Below are 23,549 nucleotides of genomic sequence, written 5' to 3'. Positions count from 1 at the left end.
CCAAAGAGTGGGCCATCCAGCTGGTGCTGGAGCCTTCCATCTCAGAGTATGCTATGTAAGCCTGATTGCCTGCTGCTGGAGAGGCATGTGCTTGGCTTTCTCAGTGAGGAAGAAATACAGCTCTTTTGTTATTGCCTCCCTTGTATATGTTGCCTGCATCTGCGCCCAGGCACTGAAGTGACAACTGAGCCTTGTCCACCCTAGGGTCACTTTAAAAAAATCCTCTGAGTTCAGCTACACTGCTGTGGACAATGTTGGGATGCCTATATGGATGGACTGCTGTAGTGTCTAAACATATTGATTAGAGCTGGTCTGAACTAGGTTACTGGACACAGTGGTAAAAATACTGCAGGTGTGTCTTTTTACCTACCCTCTACCATCGTACCCTCTTGGGGAGCTGCAACAGCAGAGAATACGGTACCTGAATTTCCCATTGTAGAAGAAACCAAAGGAGACTTCTGAGTCATAATGCTTCCCATGGAAGCTTTATCAGTTCTGTGAGCAATACTTTATTGGCATTACAAGTGTTGCCCGAAAAAGAAAAGAAGCAAACAATTTTAAGGACAGAACCCTTGTGAGGTTTGTCAGTACTACATTACAGCAGGCACGCGGGGCTTCAGTGTGGGTTTGTGTCTTTATTTTTATTCCCCTGTCTCTACTAGTCATGCCTGCCTCACTCACCAGTGCTAAGGTTCTCCCTGCCCTCTGACTCATCCTTTTGCTCTCTACCAGGAGGGTATTTCACATCAGTTCTTTTTGCCTCAAAGCTGATTTCTGCCTGTTTCCCCGTCCAACTAATTAACACATAATCCTTGTGTCCCTCCCCACCACAACCCACACCCTGCCAATGTGTCCCTCCTTCCAGGAGGAAGGTACGTGTACCCCTTCTTAATACCACCTCCTCCTCTGCTATCTTGTGTGTCTGACCTGGCAGTGCCCCTGTGGCTAATGACCCCTGCCCTTTGCACATCTCCTAGTCAAGAGGCTGGTGCTTGGTCCCTGCTCCCCCTCCTGGACTGACTGGTACCCTGTTTGCCCCCACTCCCTGACTGGCACCCTGTGTGGTGCCCCCTCTCCCTGTCTGGCAGGTATCCTGTGTGTCCCTCCCACCCCTGCCTGCCTAGCTCATGCGCGTTCCCCCCTTGGCTAGCAAGTACCCTGTGCCTCTCACCCCTGTCTGCTCCCATCTGGCTGGCTGGTACCACCCTTCTCAGCTAGCTCGTGCTCTGTGCATCTCCCCCACCCCCCGGCCCAGTCCACGCCCATGGTTGGCTGGTACTCTGTGCCCGCCCCACCACCAGGGCTGGCTCATACCCTGTGCATCTCACACACACATACTCTCCCCTCATGGCTGGCTCGTACCCTATGCATCCCCCGGCCCCCTCCCACACTCCCTATGGCTGCTTGGTACCTTGTGCATCCTCCCCCCCCCCCGTTCCCCATAGCTGGCTGGTACCCTGTGCATTCCCCTCCCCCTCTCACACAGACTCGCTATGGCTGCCCGGTACCCTGTGCATCACGCCTCCCCACTCTCTCTATGGCTCGCTGGCTGGTACCCTGCACCTTCCCTCCCCCCCGCGTGGCTGGCTGGTACCGTAGGCGGCGCCCCTCCCCTTCCCAGACGGCTGGCGCAGCACATGCTCCTGCCCCTCCCCTGGGCCGCGTGTCTCCGCCGGGACCGGCGGTGGCAGGAAGGCGGGACCGGGGCGTCACATGAGCGGCCGCCTCTCCTGGCGGCTGGTGGAAGAGACCGCGCTGGACCCTGTGTGGGAGGCGGCCCGGGGCTGCACCAGCCCCGTCCCCCTGGGACACCCCCCCTCACCTGCGGCGGGCACCTCCAGGTAACCCCCCCCAATAGCGCGGCGGGCAGGCTCACCTGGGCCCGTCCCGCCCCTGGCTCTGCGCAGGGCAGCCAGGTAACCTGCCCGGCTCTGCCCCTCCCCCGCCTTTGTGCTGTGGGAAGCCCAGGTCGGCCTCACCCGAGCCCTGCCCCTGCCCCTGCCGGGCCCTGGGTGAAACCCAGGGAGGATGACCAGATAGCAAGTGTGAAAAATTGGGACAGCAGGTGGGGGGTAATAGGAGCCCATGTTAAAAAATGCCCCAAATATCAGGACTGGCCCTATAAAACTGGGACATCTGGTCACCCTATATGTACCTCTCATCTAGGGCCTTCATCTCCTTGAATTCTGCAGTAGAGCAGCTGGGTAAACCCTCACTTGAAGGCCTTCTCCCCCATACCCTTGATCCATGCACCAGGATGGCCACATAACTCCTCACATGTTTTATCCCTGCCCCATAACTCTTCACTAGGGCAGCCAAGTATATCCTTATCCATATATTTCATTTCATCTATCAACTGCCCCTCTTCTTGACCGAGCACTGGAGTGGCCAGGTGATTCTTCACCTGAGGGCCTTTTCCCCCAGCCTGACTTCACCTAGGGACTACTCTTGCACTGGAATTGCCAGGTAATCCCTTGGCTGGGGGCTTCTTTCTCCCAGCAACTTGTTCAATTATGTATTATCAATGAACCCCAGACCTTGGGACTTACTTCCTTTTGACCTGTGCACTGGGATAGCCAGGTTGCCACTCAGCTGGGGACACCCTCCCCCCTGCTTTTTCTCCAGCTTATGTACCAGGTCAACTGGGTAACCTCTTATTTAGGGCTTCCTTCTATCTCTCTACGCAGTCCTGTTCCTGAGTCGGTGCATCAGTGACTCATTTGAAACCGAGTTCACTTAGGCCTGTAATTAACTGGGTGATTTTGAACCTTTCAGTCACTGTTCAGTGCTGTAAGGCTGATACTCAGATCATAGGTACAACCGTCTTCAACATTTGTCATTAGAGATTGTAAGCTCCTTGGGATATAGGGACCATCTTTTTGTTGTGTTTGTATGGCACCTGGCACAATGGGATCTGGGTCCGTGGCGTAGGCCCCAGGCTCTGCCACAGTGTAGATAAATAGTGATTGACTGTTACCTCTGAATAAGCGATTCAAGGCAACTTGATCAAGTTCTTTATGCTGATATGCGAAAGTTACTTTTCTGACGTGAACAGCCATTTTCAGTCATTTGTAAGTCTGGTATTGCCAGATGTCTAAATATGAAGAAGGGAGGAGAGAAAGGTGCTTGTGTAGGAGCAGAGTTTGATTCTACCAAGTAAACTGCTAATATTTATTTGCATTTTTGTTTAGGAAAACTGAGTGAAATACAACCAAATGGACTCCTCGAAGCTCTTGCTTTGATCTGCTGAGGATCTGGTGTCTACATCTGTAACCTCTAACTTCTCAGTGCTATGGAACAAATTGAGGGTGAGCAGGCACCCCAGCCAGAGAGTCATGAGGACAGCAAGAGCAATGTGAAATCGTTGCCTGGAGGACCTGTCCATGTCTGGGGAGAAATAAAAAAACACGCAGTTACAGATGACTATAAGCTCTCCAAACGGGTGCTAGGCTTGGGTGTTAATGGCAAAGTACTGGAGTGTTTTAACAAGGTGACAGAGCAGAAATGCGCTTTAAAGGTATGTAGACTTTTTCTTGTATACATTTTTGAGGCCAAAGCTCATCTCTCAAAATCCCATAGAAGGCCATCTTTTCTGTTGATGCCTAACTAAAACAGAGATATATGCATTAGATATTCTTGGATATGCAGAGAGACAGTCTAGTGTAACAGTATGTTGTTTCAAACTCGAGATCTTTTTCAGACTGTTCCTGAGTGAGTTTCTGTAGTAATTATCATTTATATAACTGACTGTGCTTTTCTACCAGTACTGAAACCCCCCCAGCCCTCCCCCCGAGTGGTTTAGTCAGGGTTTTTATTACGGATACTATGCAATCAACAGTCAGGAATCTGTTGCAATAAGTCTCGGGCAATGGTTCTCAAACTTTTGTACTGGTGACCCCTTTCACATAGCAAGTGTCTGAGTGCGACCCCCTCCCTTATAAATTAAAAACACTTTTTTGTCTATTTAACACCATTCTAAATGCTGGAGGCAAAGCGGGGTTTAGGGTGGAGGCTGGCAGCTTGTGACCCCCCATGTAATAACCTGATGACCTCCTAAGGGATCCCGACCCCCAGTTTGAGAACCCCCGGTCTAGGGCCAGATGCCTTTATGTGTATTGTATCGGGGGTAGCCGTGTCAGTCTGTATCCACAAAAACAACAAGAAGTCCTGTAGCACCTTCAGGACTAACAGATTTACTTGGCCATGAGCTTTGATGCGTAAAAGAACTTCACTTCTTCAGATGCATGGAGTGAAAGTTACAGATGCAGGCATTATATAATGACACATGAAGAGAAGGGAGTACCTCACAAGTGGAGAACCAGTGCTGGCAGGGCCAATTCGATCAGGGTGAATGCAGTCCACTCCCATTAATAGATGAGAAGGTGTCAATTCCAGGAGAGATAAAGCTGCTTCTGTAATGAGCCAGCCACTCCCAGTCCCTATTCAAGCCCAAATTAATGGAGTTAAATTTACACATGTATTTTAGTTCTGCTGTTTCTCTTTGAAGTCTGTTTCTGAAGTGTTTTTGTTCAAGAATTGTGACTTTTAAATCTGTTATAGAATGTCCAGGGAGATTGAAGTGTTCACCTACTGGTTTTTGTATGTTACCATTCCTGATGTCCAATTTGTATCCATTTATTCTTTTACGCAGGGACTGTCCAGTTTGGCCAGTGTACATGGCAGAGGGGCATTGCTGGCATATGGCATATATAATATTAGTAGACGTGCAGGTGAATAAGCCCTTGATGGCGTGGCTTATGTGGTTGGGTCCTCTGATGGTGTCGCCAGAGTAGATATGGGGACAGAGTAGGCAGCGAGGTTTGCTACAGGGATTGGTTCCTGGGTTGGTGGGTATCTGTGGTGTGGTGTGTAGTTGCTGGTGAGTATTGCCAGTCTTCTGGTTTTCCATCTTTAAAAAAAAGTATTAATGGGCAATTTGGATCTTGGGGTCCAAGACTTACAGTTCTGATGGAAAGGTGTCCCTGACAAATATTTGCCTGTTTATTTTTCTTATAAAATATTTCTTAGGGCTTTAAGGAGCTTTTCCAGTTGTTGAATAAAAACTGCAGGGTGAGTGAGTAATTCCATTTGCTTATCTACTTCCAAAAGAGTAGGGCATATGAAAAAGATCAGAGATATCAGGTTTGGGCAAACGTGTTTACCCACTTATCAATGATGAGCTGATATTAGGATAATAACTGTCGTTTAGAGAAATAGAGCAGGAAACATGCACTAATAAGTGTAGGGCTTACCTGTCGGTTTGTGCAGTATTGTACAAATTTAACCCTAATAGTGACAAAGTTAATCTTTACTGAGTCTGTAAACAAGCATAAGCAACAAAATTGTGTGAACTGCCTCAGAGCTCATTACTGCTTCTTTTGCGTTAATTGGGATACCCTTTTCTGTCCCCACCTTCAAACCCTGAATGCATTGGCAGAGAGTAGGACAAATCTGCTAGTGATCTTCTGGATGACTTGTTGTGGTATGGACAAGACCTTGTCTCTAGCAGGCTGGACCTGAATTCTACAGCAAGGTTCTTGCATTCTGTACTATGCTGGTGTGGCAGGCAGAAATATTGGACTTTTAATTGATTAAACATGAAAATATCAATCTGTACAGAAACGTGGGCTCAAAATAACATAGGGACTAATTAATGCATTGCTCACATCTTCAGTTTTCCTGCTGATTTCTGTATTGACAACGCATAGTTGAATTGCAGAAGTTTATTAGGATGGAGTTGCAGGTTTTGATAAGTGGGTGGAGGAACGTTGAGGCTTCTGGCACAAGGCAGGCATAGGAAGGTGTTTTGAGATTGTTGGATAAGTACATTAGCTTGTTGTTTTTGATGAAAATGATCAGCAATGAATTATGGAGTGTAGTCATAGTCATGTCTGTCATAGTGAATTAGTTAATATTGACACTTATTTAATTTTCAGACCTAACTCATTAAAATGAAGGGAACAATTGACATTCAGAGCTATTTCACAGTGTCTGCAGACTCAGGCAGGCCTCATTATATAAGTTTATGCTTGGTTCACATTTTCAAGGTTTTCGTTGCAGCTCTAAGAGCTAGACATTTTTTAAATGTGACCTTACTTTCTAGAGCAGGGGTGGGCAAACTTTTTGGCTTGGGGGCCACATCTGGGTATGGAAATGGTATGGCGGGCCATGAATGCTCATGAAATTGGCAGTTGAGGTGCAGGAAGACTCCAGCTGCGGGTGCAGGCTGTGGGGTGTGGCTGGGGATGAGGGGTTGGGGGTGCAGGAGGGTCTCCAGGCTGGGACAGAAGGGTTCAGAGGATGGGAGGGGATCAAGGCTGGGACAGGCACTTACCTCCAGCAGCTCCTAGAAGCAGCAGCATGTCCCCTGTCTGACTCCTATGCAGAGGTGCGGCAGGTGGCTCTGTGTGCTGCCCTGTCTGCAGGTGCCACCCCTGTAGCTCCCATTGGCTGTGGTTCCCAGCCAATGGGAGCTAAGGGGGTGGGGCTTGGGGCAGGGGCAGCATGCAAAGCCTCATCTGCCCCTAGGCGTAGGAGCCAGAGGTGGGTACGTGCTGCTGCTTCTGGGAGCCGTGTGGAGTGGGGAAAGACCCCGACCCTGCTCCCTGGCTGGAGCACCAGAGCGGGGAAAGCCCCTGACACTGCTTCCCGGTGGGAGCTTGAGGGCCTGATTAAAATGTCTGGAGGGCTGGATGTGGCCCCCGGGGCTGTAGTTTGCCCACCCCTGTTCCAGAACAGTGGTTCTCAACCAGGGGTACACATACCCCTGTGGATGCCCAGAGGTCTTCAACTCATCTAGATATTTGCCTACGTTTACAACAGGCTATATATAAAGCACTAATGAAGTCAGTACAAACTAAAATTTCATACAGACAATGACTTGTTTATACTGTTCTACATACTATACACTGAATTGTAAGTACAATATTTATATTCTGATTGATTTATTTTATAATTATATGGTAAATATGAGAAAGTCAGCAAGTTTTCAGTAATAGTGTGCTGTTACACTTTTGTATTTTTATGTCTGATTTTGTAAGCAAGTACTTTTTAAGTGAGGTGTAACAGAGGTATGCAAGACAAATCAGACTTCTGAAAAGGGTACAGTTGTGTGGAAAGGTTGAGAGTCTCTTCTAGAGCATGGTTCTGTGGTAATTAATGAATTTGAAAGCAAATTCTGTAACTGTGAAATCATGTAATAAACTGTGTCTTGGATATAGATGTTAGTTTTAAAAAACTAATTCAGTATTGATGAAGCTACAGAGAAGAATGTCAGAAATTAATGGTAATGTGCTTTTTAACAGGCTTCCCTTTGCCTAATGAGCAGGAAGAAGTAATGATGGAGAAAGAAATCTGAGACATCCAATGTTCAGGTTCCCTGTAATCAAAAATGATGCTGAAAAATCAGTTAACCCCTTCCGTGCTAACATACATAGGGCACACAAAACCCCATCCCCTACCTCACCTCCCACACACACACACACACACAACGAAAACTATATTCTGTCTGATGTACCTGGGATATCACTGAAGTCTTGTTGTGATGTTCCAGTGGAATATCTGCGCTTCAGGAAGTGCACCCTTGTTCTGCTGAAATGGACAGAAAGGTGTTAAGATGTGTGTAAAGGCCATAGGGAGCCAAAATAGCAGCTGATGCTATATTCTGTGTATACAATTTTCATCACTATGGGTCTGAGTGCCAAGTACAAAATGAAATATGCAATTATGTAAAACTGCCAATGGCTAAGAGTGCAGCCACTCCCAAAAAATGACAAAGAGAAAAATAACCACGGAAGGATAGACAAAATCATTTAATTGTCCTGAACAGAAAAATCTGTACTGAGCCCTGAAGATACTAAGAGGTGGCAATGTTCAGGGAGGATGTTGTCATTGTTTCACGGGGATCCTGAACCAAGCAGCACAAGTCTTTCTCCTGCTCCTCATGGGACCTCAGAACAGCCCATCCAGACAAAGTAGCTGTGTAAAAACTTCTGGAAATACGTTCTGTTCAGAAACTCTGCTTTTATATCCTACAGTGTAAGGCTTGTTCTCCTTTTGGAGGAAAATAGGTTAAAGAGCTCTCAGTTTACCATTGCTTTCTATTTCCCGCTTGCATGTAATTGTCTCGTATTGGTGGGGTTAAACGGTAGGGGCGGATGAATTATTATAAAAACAGTCAAAAGTAGAGAAATGCAAATGTTACTTTGTGTGTAAATTTTTTTGTATAAGGAGCCAAAAGCTGGAAAGAGGAACAGAGGTGGGTATTTTTAGGGCTTTATTTGTGCATGTCATATAATACATAGTGTGTTGGAATATTAGGATTGGAAGCGACCTTAGGAGGTCATCTAATCCAATCCCCTGCTCAAAGCAGGACCAACGTATGCGTGTGCACATGCACACACACTTCCTCTATTACCTCTCTGCTCCCTGTAACCAAGTCCCCTGAACAAAATCAAAAAATCCTCTTGCTGCTGAAGGTAGAGCTTATCAACAGTAGGTTCTCTTTACCACCAAACTCTCCCATCAAATCTGCTCCTGACTTGGCAGATGGCACTGCTTTCTGCCAGCAGGTTTTCTTTCACAAGGGAACAAAGCCAGCACAGAGCTTACTCAACGGAAGGAATTTTTACGGAGGTACTCGAGAAAAACGCCTGAAGAGGCAGAAACATTCATCCGCAGAGCCATGTGTCAGTCAAGCACTACATATTGTAATTGGGAGGTCCCTGTTGTCTCCTTTAGTCCGTGTATGTAATTGGAACTAGTTAGAATTTTACTAATCATTGTAGACTGGAAAAGCACAAGGCATCCTCCCAGGATACTGCAGGGGTTCTGACTGTGGCTTTGCTTATTTTTCTGAAGTGTTATGTGGCTTCATTTACTCTACTTGGCATAGTGTTCTGTTGTACGCTTTTTAAAAGTGCTGTCACCTTTGTTTCTATTAGATTGAAATGCCACCCACACTGCTTCCACAGTTCAGAAAATCTAATCTGGCTACTTGCTTATATGCATAATGACACGTTGGCTGTACAGCAATGTTTCCAAACAATAAGGGTGGAGGAGTAAACAAACTGGTCTACAGGACAGTGGCCTTCTAGAAGGCAATTTTGAGTAGTCCACACATCTATTATTTTTCTACCAGGTAGGCAACTAACCTAGATTCACTTTCATAACTTAGGTGATTTCACAAGCCCTCTTGCATTTTTGTCCCTTCCTTTGTGTCCTGACCCCATTCTTCATAGTTCTACTTCCCTGTGGAGCTAGACTTGGAGAAAGTGCTGGTACTTAACTTCCCTTCTGCTTGCATTGCAGTCAGCCTGAAAGCACTCTATTATGTCCCTTCCTTATGGGGATAAAGGAATCTGGGCCAGCTTTCTATCTGGGACAAAGATGATAAACATGACAGTTACTGAAAGTTGCCTTCTTGAAAAAGGCCAGTGGTTCTCAACACTTTTTTCTTCTTCTATGGAATGAGACTCACAAAGTGGCCAAAAAAATCATCCTATGACCCACCCTATCCCACAAATCTCAGTGGAACTGAGGATGATGTGATTTAGGTTTATAGGATGGAGGTGTATCAAAAAAGGTGAGGAGGCTGGAGGGTCTTCTGGGTCATGGAGGCTTTTCTGTGCTTGCCCGGTGCTCCATTCCAGGGTTGCAATGAACTGCTGCTAGTGGATGAGAAGCTGGTCAAACAGATCCTTAGAGCACTGCTTCCTCTTGCCCTGAAGCCTAGGACAGTGTGGAGGGAGAAAACAATTGTCCTCAAACTCAGGGGTGGCTGTTCAGGGATAGCATCAGCAGGAGTGAGCCTCTTCTTTCTTTTTGTTATTGCGTTGTCACTGTGTCCCAGAGTTTGAGATTTTTACATTGGTCAGCAGCTGGATGTGACTCACTGAGCATCCTCTTTAACCCACTTCTGCTTCACACCCCACTGAGTGAGAATCAGTGCATTACGGCTTGTAGATCACAAAACTGCTTTTTTATTTGAGACTTGCAGACCATAGGCAGGCTGTGTCTTTTATTAATCCCTGGATCTCTTTCCTTTTGAGCTAGTCTGAACTTAGTAGCTGAGCAGGAGTCACATTGAGATTTCCAGAAAGGTCAAAGGCAGTGGTTTAAACATTTTGATACACTACGAAAAAGGACTAAAATGGCAGAGTGGCTGCCTGTGAGTTTTTCCCTCTTGAGCACACACACACAATATACACTAACACCCTCCTCATCTTGGTTAGGGCAACATGAGTTTGGTGTATGAATGGGCCTGCTTCCTCAGGTCTTCTAGCCTAGAACAAACTAGGCTGTCACCTTCTGGCTGCTGGAAAAGTTAAGAATTGGAGATTATGGCTCCCCATAAGCTAATGCCCCGAAAACATTAGAACATATAAAAACATGAGAGGCCATAGTGTGTCAGATCAAAGATGCATCTAGCCCAATATCTTGTCTTCTGACAGTGGCCAATTCCAGGTGCTTCAGAGGGAATGAACAGAACAGGTAATCAAGTGATCCATCCCCTGTCACCCATTCCCAGCTTCTGGGAAAGCAGGCCTCGAATTCACTTCAGAACAGCTCAGCAACAGGAAACCAAACAGGAAACTTACCTATATTGCAGGTAACTTTTGCTTTCTTAAGTGCCTTTTTTATTATTACCTGAGAGGGTAAAAAGTTTGAGAGAGAGAATACAAAGTTCATATGAGGGCAGCATTTACAGAGTGCAAAAAATTTGCAGTTTTACATGACTGAGACCAAGGCAGTGAATCAACATTTTCAAAGTGCAGATGCAGGCAATGGTTATGATTGTAGTGCATAAATTCATTCCCTGATAATGGGTATCATTGCCATTTTCTTGAGATGTTTGGGCTGGCATTTTCCTGTGAAGGATCAATAACTTTTGCTTCTTGAAGAATGTGGACATGATTTTCAGCAGATGATTTGATACAGAACGAGAAATGTTAGCAAGTTTCCTGGTTGATAGAAGTTAGTATTAATTCTCTTTCCATTGAAGTCATCCTTTAGAGTGAAGAATTCCAACTGCGTAACAGTGTAAAACAACACTGCAACATTTTAGGACAGGAAATAAGAATGCTGGGTCATACCAAAACTACAGGGGAATTCAGGGTGTCGGAATATAATTATCAGAGTTGGAATTTTGTAACGCATGTAAGAGTGATTGTGTTTTGTAGGTGGAATTTTAGGACTTCCGACTACAGGACACTTCATCTTAATCTCAACTTTTTTTTTTTAAACCCTTGCCATCTGTTTACGCCAATCTGTCTCATTGGTACAGGACTTCTAGAATTATTATCACAAACGATTATGTGTAATGAGCTCCAGCTCCAGGGAGCTAATGGGATGTGGGAGAAGGCAGATGCTGGGTGAAACGAGCATACTTCAGGAAGATTCCACCTGAAATGGAGCAGAACCTAAAATATGCATAGTATGAGACTGGTACCCTGAACTTTGTTCTTAGATGCCAAACCCAGATCCTGTATGAAATACCTAAAATAAGCATCCACTGGGTGGATAATGGATTATTTTATCTGTCCCAAGAAACTTTTTGCAAATCAGTGGGTTACTTGAAAGACCAGGATCATTCAAGCACTTACCTATCTGCAGTTGGTCTAGAACTGCTGCATCTTATGGACCAGTTGTTTTGGTTTGGTTATCAGTGGAGTTTGTCAATTGGCTTGCACTCTACAGATGTAAATAAGTTGGTTAGTCTAGTGGTCTCTTGTGGTTCTTGCCAGCATGGGCTGATTTCTAACCATAGAAGAGTTGTATAAGAGGGGTATAGCAAGTGGATGCTAACTTATCAAGCCTGTAAAGTGGAAATGCAGAAAAGAAGGGGATGGTGTAAAACGATTAAGGTCTCTGTGAAAAGCAGGCTGTATTGCTGTTCCCTCTGTGCTTTTTATGTTCTCTTCTAGTGTGCCAACAAGCTGAAACATGTTCCATCCAGACTTGTGTCGTAACAAAGTTTAGGAAGATCAAGGTGTGTCTCTGTGGCTTCAAGCAGATTTGAAGATCTGAAAAACTGTCACAGATACAAATCTTGTCACCTGGGTCTGTCTGTCTGTTCATCAGACCCGACTAAGATCGCTTTGTTTTAGGAACAGATGACCCTTCTCCCCATCTCTTCCCCCTTTATAGTTTAAATCCTTCTGTTCCATTTAACGACAGTAGAATCTCACTAATTCACACTGACTGGGCACTCATTACAGATAACTGGATTTTGCATATCAGTTTTAATGTAAACACCCAGTAAGCTAGAATAAAAAAACATTCGTTTATTTAGACAAGTCTGCTTTGGTTTTAATTACTTCTGGTAATACGTCGCTGCACAGGGATGCCTGAACTGAACGTCTGATCCAGCCTTCTGCAGTTTGAGGAAAAACACATCCTCCTTTGAATGTCAAGGCTCAGGCCCGTTTCTCCTTCATAGTGCACTAGTAAACGTGGTGAGGTGCCTGTGTACAAGTAATGCAGCCTTAGAAAAATGAGGAGCCCTGCTAGCCTTCTGCTATTAAATCTCTGCCCAAGAAATGGAAAGAGACCCCCATTTTCCTGTGTTAAAGTGATAGGGAGCACAGATTAGTAACATTCTGCGGTAATTGGGACCATATGCCAACATGCACCTAAGACACTTAATAGATAAAGGTGCTTAGCATCCATAGAATGTTTAATATTAATATTTTAATTGTATATTAAGTGAACCAATTTAAAGCAGATGTAAATTAACCATTATTGATCAGTTCACATCTGTACAACACTCCATTCTAAAATAGTTTGCGAAGTACATTTCACTCACTCTTGAAAAGCAGCCATTGTTAGCATGAAATGATTATTGTTCCATATGATGGGATAATAGCTACACTCCCATTTTTTTTCTTGATTTTCCTGAATTAAGGATGTATTTAATTTAAAAAGCCAAACTGTTTAGGGCTATGTGTAATGTACCAATGGCAATGGTTGCTGTTTAGCAGTCCTTATTTCTTTTGCCACAATAAGAGTTTGTTGAACTGCTCCGCTTCATGGTTTTAATACTGCAGATATCCACATGGAAACATTCTTGAACAGCAATGTGGTGTACATGTGTCCAGTGATGGAACTAGAGTAGAAACCTATTTGACTAGAAAAACGTGAGAACTTTTCTCTCCCCTAACCAATGGAATCAGCAGCCTCTCTGGATTAGAGCATGTAAATTGTCTGGATTGTGATACTTTACAGAGACTTCCCAAGTATTTAAGATGATTCAAAGCTCTCTTAATGAGATTAAGCTATAACTCCCTTGCATTTTAATACTTCTAAAATGAAGGGAGGAAAGAATTCTAGTTCAGCCTGCTAATCAGCCCTGGGCTTCCTATTTTCTGAATCTTTACAATATGGCATTTTATGCTGAGGGGTCGGAAAACTGCTTTGAGAGGAATAGCAAACACAAAATTTTTAAAATTAATTTATTCCAAAGCAACTTTAACAATGCCAAACTTTTGATAAAATACTCTGAATGTTTTATCTTTAAAATGTAATTTCAGACACCAACCAAGCTGGTCAAAGAGCCAGAGCTTATTAAAGTTGAACTATTCTCGAGTCTGACCTATTGTCAGTTCAAAATCTGGCTCTTCTCCACAGGCCTTTTCCCAAAAATATTAGTTCTTCCTTATTCCTGTTTTGAGCATGCTAATGGTTAAGTAATAAGCCCTTGAGCAGCTTGTGGGATTTGAGTCAGCTACAGTCTAGGACAAATTTTTGATGCCTATTTCAAGAGTGGAGTTGAGAAGTGCAGAATTCTGTTGGAATGCTCAGGGCGCCCATCTCTGGAAGCCACAAAGAGTAGCCAGAATGGTACTCTTTGGTTGCTGTCCATTGAGATTTTGGCTAGTGAGAGTGACTTGCCTTGTGAACTAGCCGTGATGCCCCTTATATTCAATATCTCTGTTGCCCCTTACAAACACATGAGTAGGTAAGATAACTGATAACCATTATTGGTTTTCAGGTAAGTATTTTTTTTGAGGGAAAGGAGAGAGGGAAAAGCCTGGATGGTGAACTAATAGTGTCTTTCTTGCACACTGTTCTGTGCATATATATCCTGAAAGTCTTAAGATTTCTCTAAGGTTTATGGCAGATCGGATATTACTGTTGTGGGATATTTAAAGCCCTGTTCACAATACCATAGGGCATAGTGAACAAAACGTTCTCCTTATTTGCAGATCTGTGTGTCTGTTTGGGGGCTTGTTTGTTGTTTTTACCAAAACCCTAAAATCCTGATTTTTTTTCTTTTTAAGAATTCATTTCTCACAGAGCTTTATAACGATTCCGGTTTCCCACATGTTGCTTTCGGTCAATGTGGCTTTGTCAAAAGCAGTCTGGTTGCCACAGCAACAGAGTTGTTAATAGCAAAGACGTCATTGCTTGAAGGTGGGGAAAGAGGGAGGGCGGGTTTCTCTGGCTCAGCTGCCTCTCCACAGTAGAAGCTCCTGCTGGAGCCACACTACAGTACAAGGTCTCCATTGTTTTTGTGAGGAGTAAAAGCCTTTTATTTTGTTCTCCTCTTCTCTTTCCAATCAATTTACAATCAAACTTTGACACATGGGAGGGTGACGGGGCTTGACATTTTCTTGATACTGTGAAGCGTTTCTGTTCTTTCAGACCCTCCAATCTCAAGGATACTGCTGTTGTCCTCTGTGTTTAAAAGAAAGTTTTTGTGAACAACAAAGCACTTGCATACATACAGAACCTGCAGCATTCAGTTTATGTTTATAACTAAAATAACGCATAGACACGCCATCCTCTAAAGAGCTCACAGCCCTTTTATGAAGGTAGTGTGAAAAATGATCTGTCCCTTCACCCTGTGCTGTAATATGAAACCAAGAGGACACTCAAAGAGCTTAAAGGGCATTGAGTTTTCAAAGGAACCTGAGGATGGGACCTGGGCATTTAACTCCCTTAGGAAAATCCCATCCTTAAACAGCATGTTACTTTTATTAATATTTAGTGAACCTGTGGAATTCTCTGCTCCAATGTCAGTGAGACCAATGCTATCAGGATTTTAAAAGGGACTGGGTCATGTTTATGAACCTTAATGAAACATGTATCTCTGCAAGCAAGTTATACAAACTTTTATGTTTTGAAACTAATAGTACTATGTAAGCCCTTTGTGTTAGCTTGCAGTGATAGTACCCATGCTTCAAGGAAGTAGCTGATTCTCTCCCTTTCCCTGCTGCTAAATATATCACCTCAGCAAGTATAGCATTCTGCTAACCAAGGAGAGAGAAGTGGAGCTAGGTCCCGATTTTGCAAGTGCTTATGGACATGAGTAATGTCATTCACATGCAAAAAGTTATGCACATGTAAGAGCTTGTCCACAGGGAGAGTTATTCCAGAATAAGGTAGGAAGTGAATTTAAAGTACATCAGCTATTACAGAATAGCTCCCTGTGTGGACACTTATTCTGATATAAGAATTAGAGACCTAAACTGGAAAAAAGGCTTATTCCGGAATCTGAGTGTCCACACTGAGCTATTGCAGAATAGCTATTCTAATCAGTTTCCCCATGTAGACAAGCCCTAGGTGTTTGCAGGATCAGGGACCTGGAGTCATCCTATAGGCTCTAGTATGGTTACTGTGCTGCTCCTGGAGCATTATGCTGTCCTCATTTTTTCATTTTTAAAAATAATCTTAGTTTTGGGTGCACTGTCTGCTACTTTATTAGCCTTTAATAGAAAGAAAAAAGCTACAACCAGGTAATTCCTATTAAAATTACATTTAACCAAGGATTTGAAATGGAGTGGAAATAAGCTGGTTTAAAATATTTCTATATAATATGTTTCAAATACACAGTAAAATCAGACTCTACCCAAATGCATGCAAGGATGTAATTCCAATTTAGGTCTCTCTCACATTAATAGTTAAAACAACACAAAAGTTTTATAGCCCTTTTTTGCAGTCAGATATATTTTATTATTGTACCTGTATGTTACTTTCAGGCAGGTGCCTTATGTACTGTAGGAATCCTCCAGTTATGTACGCAAATAACCTGGGTAGCAAAAGGGAAAATCTGTGCATTGTCAGCATCTGGTATGTTGGAATTTGTTGTTTTACAAGGTAAACCTCTTGCAGGATTAACTGGGTTGGATCTCATTAGGTTCTTCATTTTACAGGATTTGGAAATTGACAGGATTTCCTGCATCAGAGAGCGAGCGAGCTCGGGAACGGCCGATTAATGTAGAAACTGTCTCGGTTATGAAGGATTGGCACTGAGTGGAATAGTCTTTCAGCTCTGTAATAACTTTCTCTTGTTGCTGAGATACTGTGATTACAGGCCTTTTGAGGGTGGAGGGCAAAAGAACTTGGGGTTACTTGTAAGACAAGTGCATTTCAGAAATCCAGATTGTCAGGTGCACCTTTATTTTAGCTGGTGGTGTAACTGCCTTGACTTGTAATGGGGCTACATGCCTATTGCTATTCATAAATAGGATGTTGCAATGAAGATCTGAAAATTCTAACCTCTTTCTGCAATAGGGTGGGGAAGAAAACAATAATATGCATTACTGAGAAAAGGCATAAAAGAGAGATTAACTGAGCCTTTCACACCTCTCAGCTATCTGAATCACTGGTAGTGGGCAGCAAAAACAGTTTCAATGTTATATACTGGTGCACAAAAGTCAATTCACATAGGAAGAATACAGGGAAAAAATGCTCAGAATTGCTTCCAATGAAGCAATATCAAAAATGGTTGTTTAACAAAAATACCCCCAACTTCCACTCCCCCCTCTCCCCCTACAACATTGTACTAGTGTAGTTGTGGCCGTGTCAGTCACGAGCTGTGTGTGGCTGGGAAGCTTGTCTCTCTCACCAACAGAAGTTGGTCCAATAAAAGAGATCTCACTGCCTTGTCTCTCAAAACTGTATTAGGTAATTTGGCCTAACCATGTTGAAGTGTTCAGTCTTTTTTTTTTTTTTTTTTTTTTTAAAGATTTTTAAAATCTATTTGCCAGGAAATTGCTTGTATCCAATAATGCGGGGTGGAGTTCATAGTAGAAATTTTAGGAAGGACATGAAGACTTGAAAAGGAACAGTGGTCCAGGACTGGACCCTATGAAGAGAGTATTAGTATAAAGAGAGAATAGGTTGGGTGGAAGTTCATTAACAATAGGACGTGAAAGTATTGATGATAGCTGCTGAGTGGTTGTTTCTCACATGTCAGTTTTTGCACGATTTATGATAGGAGTGCTGTGATCTCCAAATGCAGATATTGTTGGTATTCTGTGTGTTTGTTTGCTTTTTATTTCTTATATTGCAGTATACCATTTTAATTCAAGCCTAAGGGGACATTCAGTGTATATATTCTAAACAACTTTATTTTGTAACAAAACAACAACATTGTGTATGTTCTGCCTATGACTACTTCACCCCACTGATGCTTCTCGGTGGAAACGTGACTCAATCAATTAGAGACAAGGCGGGGGGGTAATATCTTTTATTGAACCAACTTCTGTTGATGTTAGACAAGCTTTTGAGCTACACAGAGCTGCTCTTCAGGTCTGGGAAAACTACAAGCAATGAATTAAGACACTCCTTTCTCCCTTCTAGGGTTAGTCTAATGACCTGCATTTGAGCATTCTTAGAGCAGGGGTTTCACCATCCTTCCTCTCTTTAGCTTCTGTTAGTCAGTAGCTGTCATAAAGCATAAGTCCCAATTCTGAACTTTAGCGTCCAAAAAGTGGGTGCCTGCATGAACCTCCAAGCTTAATTACCAGCTTAGATCTGATAGCGCTGCCACCAGCCAGAAATTCCAGTGTCTGGCTCACTCTGGTCTCCCCAAAACTTCCCTGGGGGACCCCCAAGACTCAGATGCCTGAGTCTCACAACAAAGGAAATAACCCACTTCCCTTCCACCTCTTACCTCCTCCCAATCTTCCGCCCTGGGTATCTAGGAGATTACCTGCTTCAATTCCCTTGAACACAAACACGAGGATCAAGTGTCTTCTCTCCTCACCCAGAGCTATACAAATTCCAAGCTTAGTAACTCTAACACAAAGAGATTTCCCCTCCGTTTGTCATTTAGCCTTACAAGAAAAAAATCAAACAGGTCTTAAAAAAGGAAAGAAAAGACATAAAATGTCTGTATCAAGGTGACATATACAGGGTTATTGGCTTAAAGAAAAAAAATGAATAAACAGCCTTATCCAAAAAGAAATACAGTTTAAAACATTCAGCAAACTACACACATGTAAATACAAAACAGTATAAAAACTATATTGTCTTAACATTACTTACAACTGGGAAACAGAAGATAGAAAGCCTGGAGCGAAAGATCACTCTCAGAGCCGAGAGAGCACAGAGAACGAGACAAGGACACACACAAAACTTCCCCCTTTGAGATTTGAAAATCTTGTTTCTGATTGGCTCTGGTCAGGTGTTTGGGTTCCTTTGTTAACCCTTTACAGGTAAAAGAAACATTAACCCTTGCATACTGTTTATGACAGAGCCTGTCCAATAATGATAGCCAGTCAGGCTCTTCCTTCCTTCTGTTGTAAATAAATGCAATTGTGGTAAGGGAGGGAAATCAGTTATTACTTTCTCACTTGAGTGTGTTCAAATTGTTCTTCATTTGAACAAACAGAACCAGAACTTCAGATAACTTATTTCAATTACATGCAATTCTTTACATATGCTTTTGTGTGCAAGTGATGAGTATAGAAATATCCGACATGCCGTTGGTAAGAAAGTAAAATTGTAATGGCTGTGTTTTTTATTAGAAAGTTTCAGTGAATGGCTATGACAACTTAGCTGGTAAGGGAAATTTAAGTGTGTGAAAAATTCAGAGTACTTTATGGCTTTTTAACTCCAGAATCTGAACAAAGTGAGACAGCTATTTACATCATGGTAGGGAGTGAGTGCTTCTGACTATGCTGCTTCAGTCAGAAAGGGAAGAGTATAATATATGTGTGAGTAAGTGGGGAAATGGAGAGGGATAATTAGGCTGCAATGTTGCAGATTTACATACATGCTCAAGTTTAAGCCAACGAGTAGTCCTCTGAAGTCGACTCAATATAATTTCTAAAGATAAGTATATTGCGTATATCCTTGGCAGGACTGGGGCTTTAGTTTCTTTTCTGTAATTCTGTTGAGATTAATGATTCTTCACAACTCAGTGATAGATGTAGGTTCATTTTTAGAATGTATGCACTATACATTTAAGTGATTTATTTTGAAAACTTTTCAGATTAGTTTTACAGCTATTCAGAAAATGAATGATTGTGTTATTTCATTTACCAAAGGTAATGAAGCAGATATTTATTGAGTCATTGGAGGTGAACTATCGCATTCAACAGGTTATCATTATATTGGAGGATTTTCTTGCTGTATTAGGAGGAGAACATCACCACCAAAGACATTAACACATAATATTGAACAAAACAGCAATATGAATTTGAATTTAGTAAACATTCAAGTTTTTTTTAAATAGGATTTTGTTAAAATTGTTTTTAACTAAAATAGTTAATTAAATATTAAAAAAAAAACAACAAAATTAAATCACTACATCAGCCAGGTCAACATGAGAAACGTGAATATTGGCTTCTGCGCTAGACTCGTTCTTACAACTTCATGTTGTTGTCATAATCAAGAAAAGAAAAACAAGCTTCTGCTTGTTTTTAGATCCCAAATGATTTCTCAATTTGGAATGAATTAGTCCAAAGGAAGAAAATATTCTTTCTACACCGGCAGAAGAAGCTACTGCTGTTAAAAGTGAGATTATCATTTCAACAGTCTCTGAATCCAAGTGCTTAAGTGAATTCCACCAGTTCATTGGTGTGATTTTCTTTAAAACAACATCAGCAAACATATATTTCTCGAATGGTTCACCCTTAGCTCTCAAGTTTATTATAGTTGGCATTATGAAGGGATGATTGCTCAATGTCCATGTCGTAGTCAACTCATCATCTTCAGCAGTTAAGGTTCGACCCTAGTAGTGAGTATTGAGAATATTTGCAAGAAAATGAGCTGGGGATAGTGCTTGTCCCATTCGTTTTTTAATTTAACGCTGTCATTGCATATTTCTCTTTTTAAGATCTCACTCAGTTCCTTCCAAATTTCAACAGTGTCAGCAATAAAACAGCTATTTCCCTGCATTTTGTTCAAGGCTACAGAAATTGGCTTCAGGGTACTCAGCATGTGTTCAACATTTCTTTTAAGCCCAAAGTTAAGGACTTTGGCTGTGACCGTGCCATCTATTTTTTCATGATTTTGTTCACAAACTGACATCAGATTAGGCCAATTCTTGATATAGTGCTCAAAACAGTCCACTACTGAATTCTGTTGCACGTCTTGTTGGAGAGTTACCTTGGTTTCTCCAACTTTTTTCAGAGCAGCTGCTGCAAAGTGGTTATTACAGAAGTATTTTGCAATTTCAGCAACATTAGCCTTTATTTCTGGAACACTGAAGTCTTTAGCTAAGAGGTGCATCAAATGAGTACTGCAACCGTATGTTATTAGCTTGGGATGCTCTTCTAAATAATGTCTTCTCATCTTGGATACATTTGCAGCATTGTCTGTGACCAAGCTGCATACTAGACATTTGAATTTTTTTTCCACAGTTTGTTATAGCTTTTACTGCTCCTACTTGTAAGTATTCTGCTGTGTGTGCATTTCCCAGTGTATCAATTGTTTCTGTAAGGAACACATTCCCTACTTCTGTTGTTACACAGGCACATACAAGAGCATCATTGTGGACACTGCTCCATCCATCAAGATTCAGGTTAACAATTTCATAGACCTTCTGCACACTGCTAATTTTCTCTTTCATACACATTATTCAGCAATTTGCCTGCAACATCTGCTTTGTTGGGTGGACTGTATCCTGGTCTTAATGACTGAACCATGTTAATGAAGTGTGGGTTCTCAAGCATACAGAAAGGAGAGTTTTTCATCAATTACCTCTTTTTGTAATCTGGTTCTTATCACAAACTTATCGATGGTTGTTTCTGGATGATGGCATTTTATTTTTCTTTTTGCTACAGTTGATATACTGTGGCTATGTGACATAGATGATGTGACTGAAACACTATCTTTGGCAAATAACTCTGAACTATAGAAAATGATGGTGATCTTGAAGGTGGATAGTCTTCAGAATCCTATGTGTTGAGGATGGATTCTGCTAAACAAAATAAGTCAATGCAGTTACTTAATTATTATTACCATACTGCTCATTTAGTATTACTCATTGCATTCACTGACACTCAGTACTGCTTTAAACGTGAAATTGTAACAGGAAAATCTGCCTATTTCAGCTATTTATTTTTTATCACAACTGCATCTAAAAGGATAGTACCATAGAGTAACAACTGTATTTTTTTGCTCAAACATAAGAATTCAAGAATAGTCCAGAAGGAAGACAGGCAGTTCTTAAGAAAGAAGTATGAAATAAAAAAGTTTACTAACCTGAAGATCCTGTATGTTCAGACATGTTCCTTTCATCATCTTCAGTGCAGCTTCCTCCTGAGAAGGAACACTTCTCATGATATTGTTTTATTCGGGCAACCAGGCCTTGCATTTCTTTGTTGCATGTTTGCATTTTGCACGCATGCGTATCTCACCCACAGGTAGAGGAACTTAATTAAAATATTCCCAGACTGGGTCTCTTTTATGGCCTCCTGCCATTATAGGTTTTCCCTTCTAGTGAGAGAATGGTATGATAGATCTCAGATCAATGAAGGTTACACTCAGAAAGATCTCAAGACTTCTGGAATATGCTGCTCAAACAGTTTCACTTTTGTTTCTACTGCCTGTCTCTCTCTCCTCACGTTTATCTCCAGACATCACCTCCTTATCCAGATCTGTTCCGCTCCCAACAATCTTCTATTCATTGAACTTTTTTAAACTTTGAACTTTTAGAGAGAGGTAAGGGATTGACTCTGTGTACACAGATTTGCAGAGGGACAGTAGAGTTGAGGTCTGTTATTTCTCACCTCCATATATTATTTATTTATTTAAAAACATTTTTGCTGTTAACAAGCATGTTGTTTCTGGAGACACAAATCCACAGTCTGAGAACTGCAGTACTAAGCATCTTTGATGGTATCTTCTAGACTGAGCACTGAGTCTCAGTCTATACAGAAGGTCCTATAAGGTTGAGGCCCTAATCCATGAAGTATTAGAACTCATTTACAAAACTTTTCTTAAATATTACATGAATATATTGTCTCACACTATAGAGTTAGAATTTATAATCCCTATTCCATGATGATATCTTTTTGAGCTATAAAGTATCTTATATAAAATTATCTTTAGGTAGGTTATTTCCTCAAAAAGCATTTTATCAAAAAAATCCGATTTAAATTAAAAAAATCATTTTTTTAAAAACCATTGATTTTTACCCACCCTGGTATTATCATTAAATTCTGGTACTTAAAGTATTCAGTGCTCATCTACCCCCTTCCGTTGCCAGTACTTGAAATTTCTGAGTATCCGTATTCATGAAACCCCAGTTTGAGTTTTTAATACATATATGTGCATTTCTAAGGCTTGGGCTACACTGGGGGTGGTGGTGGTGTTCGAATTAAGATATGCAACTTAGTGTAGCTGAAGTCGAAGTATCTTAGTTTGACTTACCTGGCCATCCTCACAGTGGCGAGTTGACCGCTGCAGCTCCCCCATCGACTCAGCTTACTCCTCCTGCCGAGGTGGAGTATAGGCGTTGATTCGGGGATCTATTTATCGCATCTAGACGAGATGCGATAAATGGATCCCTGATACATTGAACACTACCTACCGATCTGGCGGGTACTATAGATGTACCCTAAGACACTTATCATTGTATCTATATTAGACAATATAGTCTAGATACAGATGCTAACCCTGCCTGCAAGACAAGGAAAAATAAGGCAAATTGACGTTTTTTTAACTTAAGACTGCAGTAGAGTGGACAAAGGCTAGTGTAGAGGTCTGCAGAGTTTATTTGCACTGGCTTCCCAGGTTGTTCCTGCCAGTTTCTGGATAATATTTACATGCCTCTTTATTTTGTCGTGGATACTTTTCAGATGCTGGTGGTATGCAAGGCTTTGGTCTAATGTCATTCCACAACAGTTCAAGCTGGGATAACAAAAAGCTGCTGGCCACCGAAGTCTGTGTGCAGCTCCATCATAGCATCTCTGGCCTGGTCTACACTACGTGTTTAAACCGATTTTAGCAGCGTTAAACCGATTTAACCGCGCACCCGTCCACGCTACAAGGCTCTTTATATCGATATAAAGGGCTCTTTAAATCGGTTTCTGTACTCCTCTCCAACGAGAGGAGTAGCGCTAAAATCGGTATTACCATAAAATAGGAATGACTCCTGTTCATTCCCAGTAGATGGTACAGAACAGCTGGTAACTGTCTTCATCATAGCAACTTGGGGGCTGAGCTCCATCAGCCCCCTCCCTTTCCTGTGTAAAGAAAAGATTCTGTACTGCCTGGACTATCATAGCAGCAGCATGCTGGGCTCCTCTCCCCCGCACTGCTTAATGTTCTGCCTGGACTGTCATAGCCCCGGGAGGCTGCCTCCCCCTCAT

At 42.2% G+C, this 23,549-nt stretch overlaps 1 protein-coding gene across 2 annotated transcripts in view; it reads left to right on the top strand.

Annotated features, from left to right (window-relative positions):
- The first annotated feature begins 1,733 nt into the window (after positions 1-1,733).
- The window catches only part of MAPKAPK3 (MAPK activated protein kinase 3), a 78,619-nt gene continuing 56,803 nt past the window's right edge, over positions 1,734-23,549 (top strand). The window contains exons 1-3 of one of the 2 annotated variants that reach the window (XM_032805852.2): positions 1,734-1,841; positions 2,378-2,466; positions 3,192-3,517. In XM_032805852.2, the coding sequence (XP_032661743.1) occupies positions 3,293-3,517 (225 nt within the window). In that variant the 5' untranslated portion in view covers positions 1,734-1,841; positions 2,378-2,466; positions 3,192-3,292. The remainder of the gene's footprint in view (positions 1,842-2,377; positions 2,467-3,191; positions 3,518-23,549) is intronic. The other variant, XM_032805851.2, reaches the window with a different exon arrangement.

The sequence above is a fragment of the Chelonoidis abingdonii genome, chromosome 16 (genome assembly GCF_003597395.2).
Source record: "Chelonoidis abingdonii isolate Lonesome George chromosome 16, CheloAbing_2.0, whole genome shotgun sequence".
Taxonomy (NCBI): Eukaryota; Metazoa; Chordata; order Testudines; family Testudinidae; genus Chelonoidis; species Chelonoidis abingdonii.
Note: the sequence above shows the minus strand (reverse complement) of the source record. Positions and strands in the feature narration are given on the sequence as shown.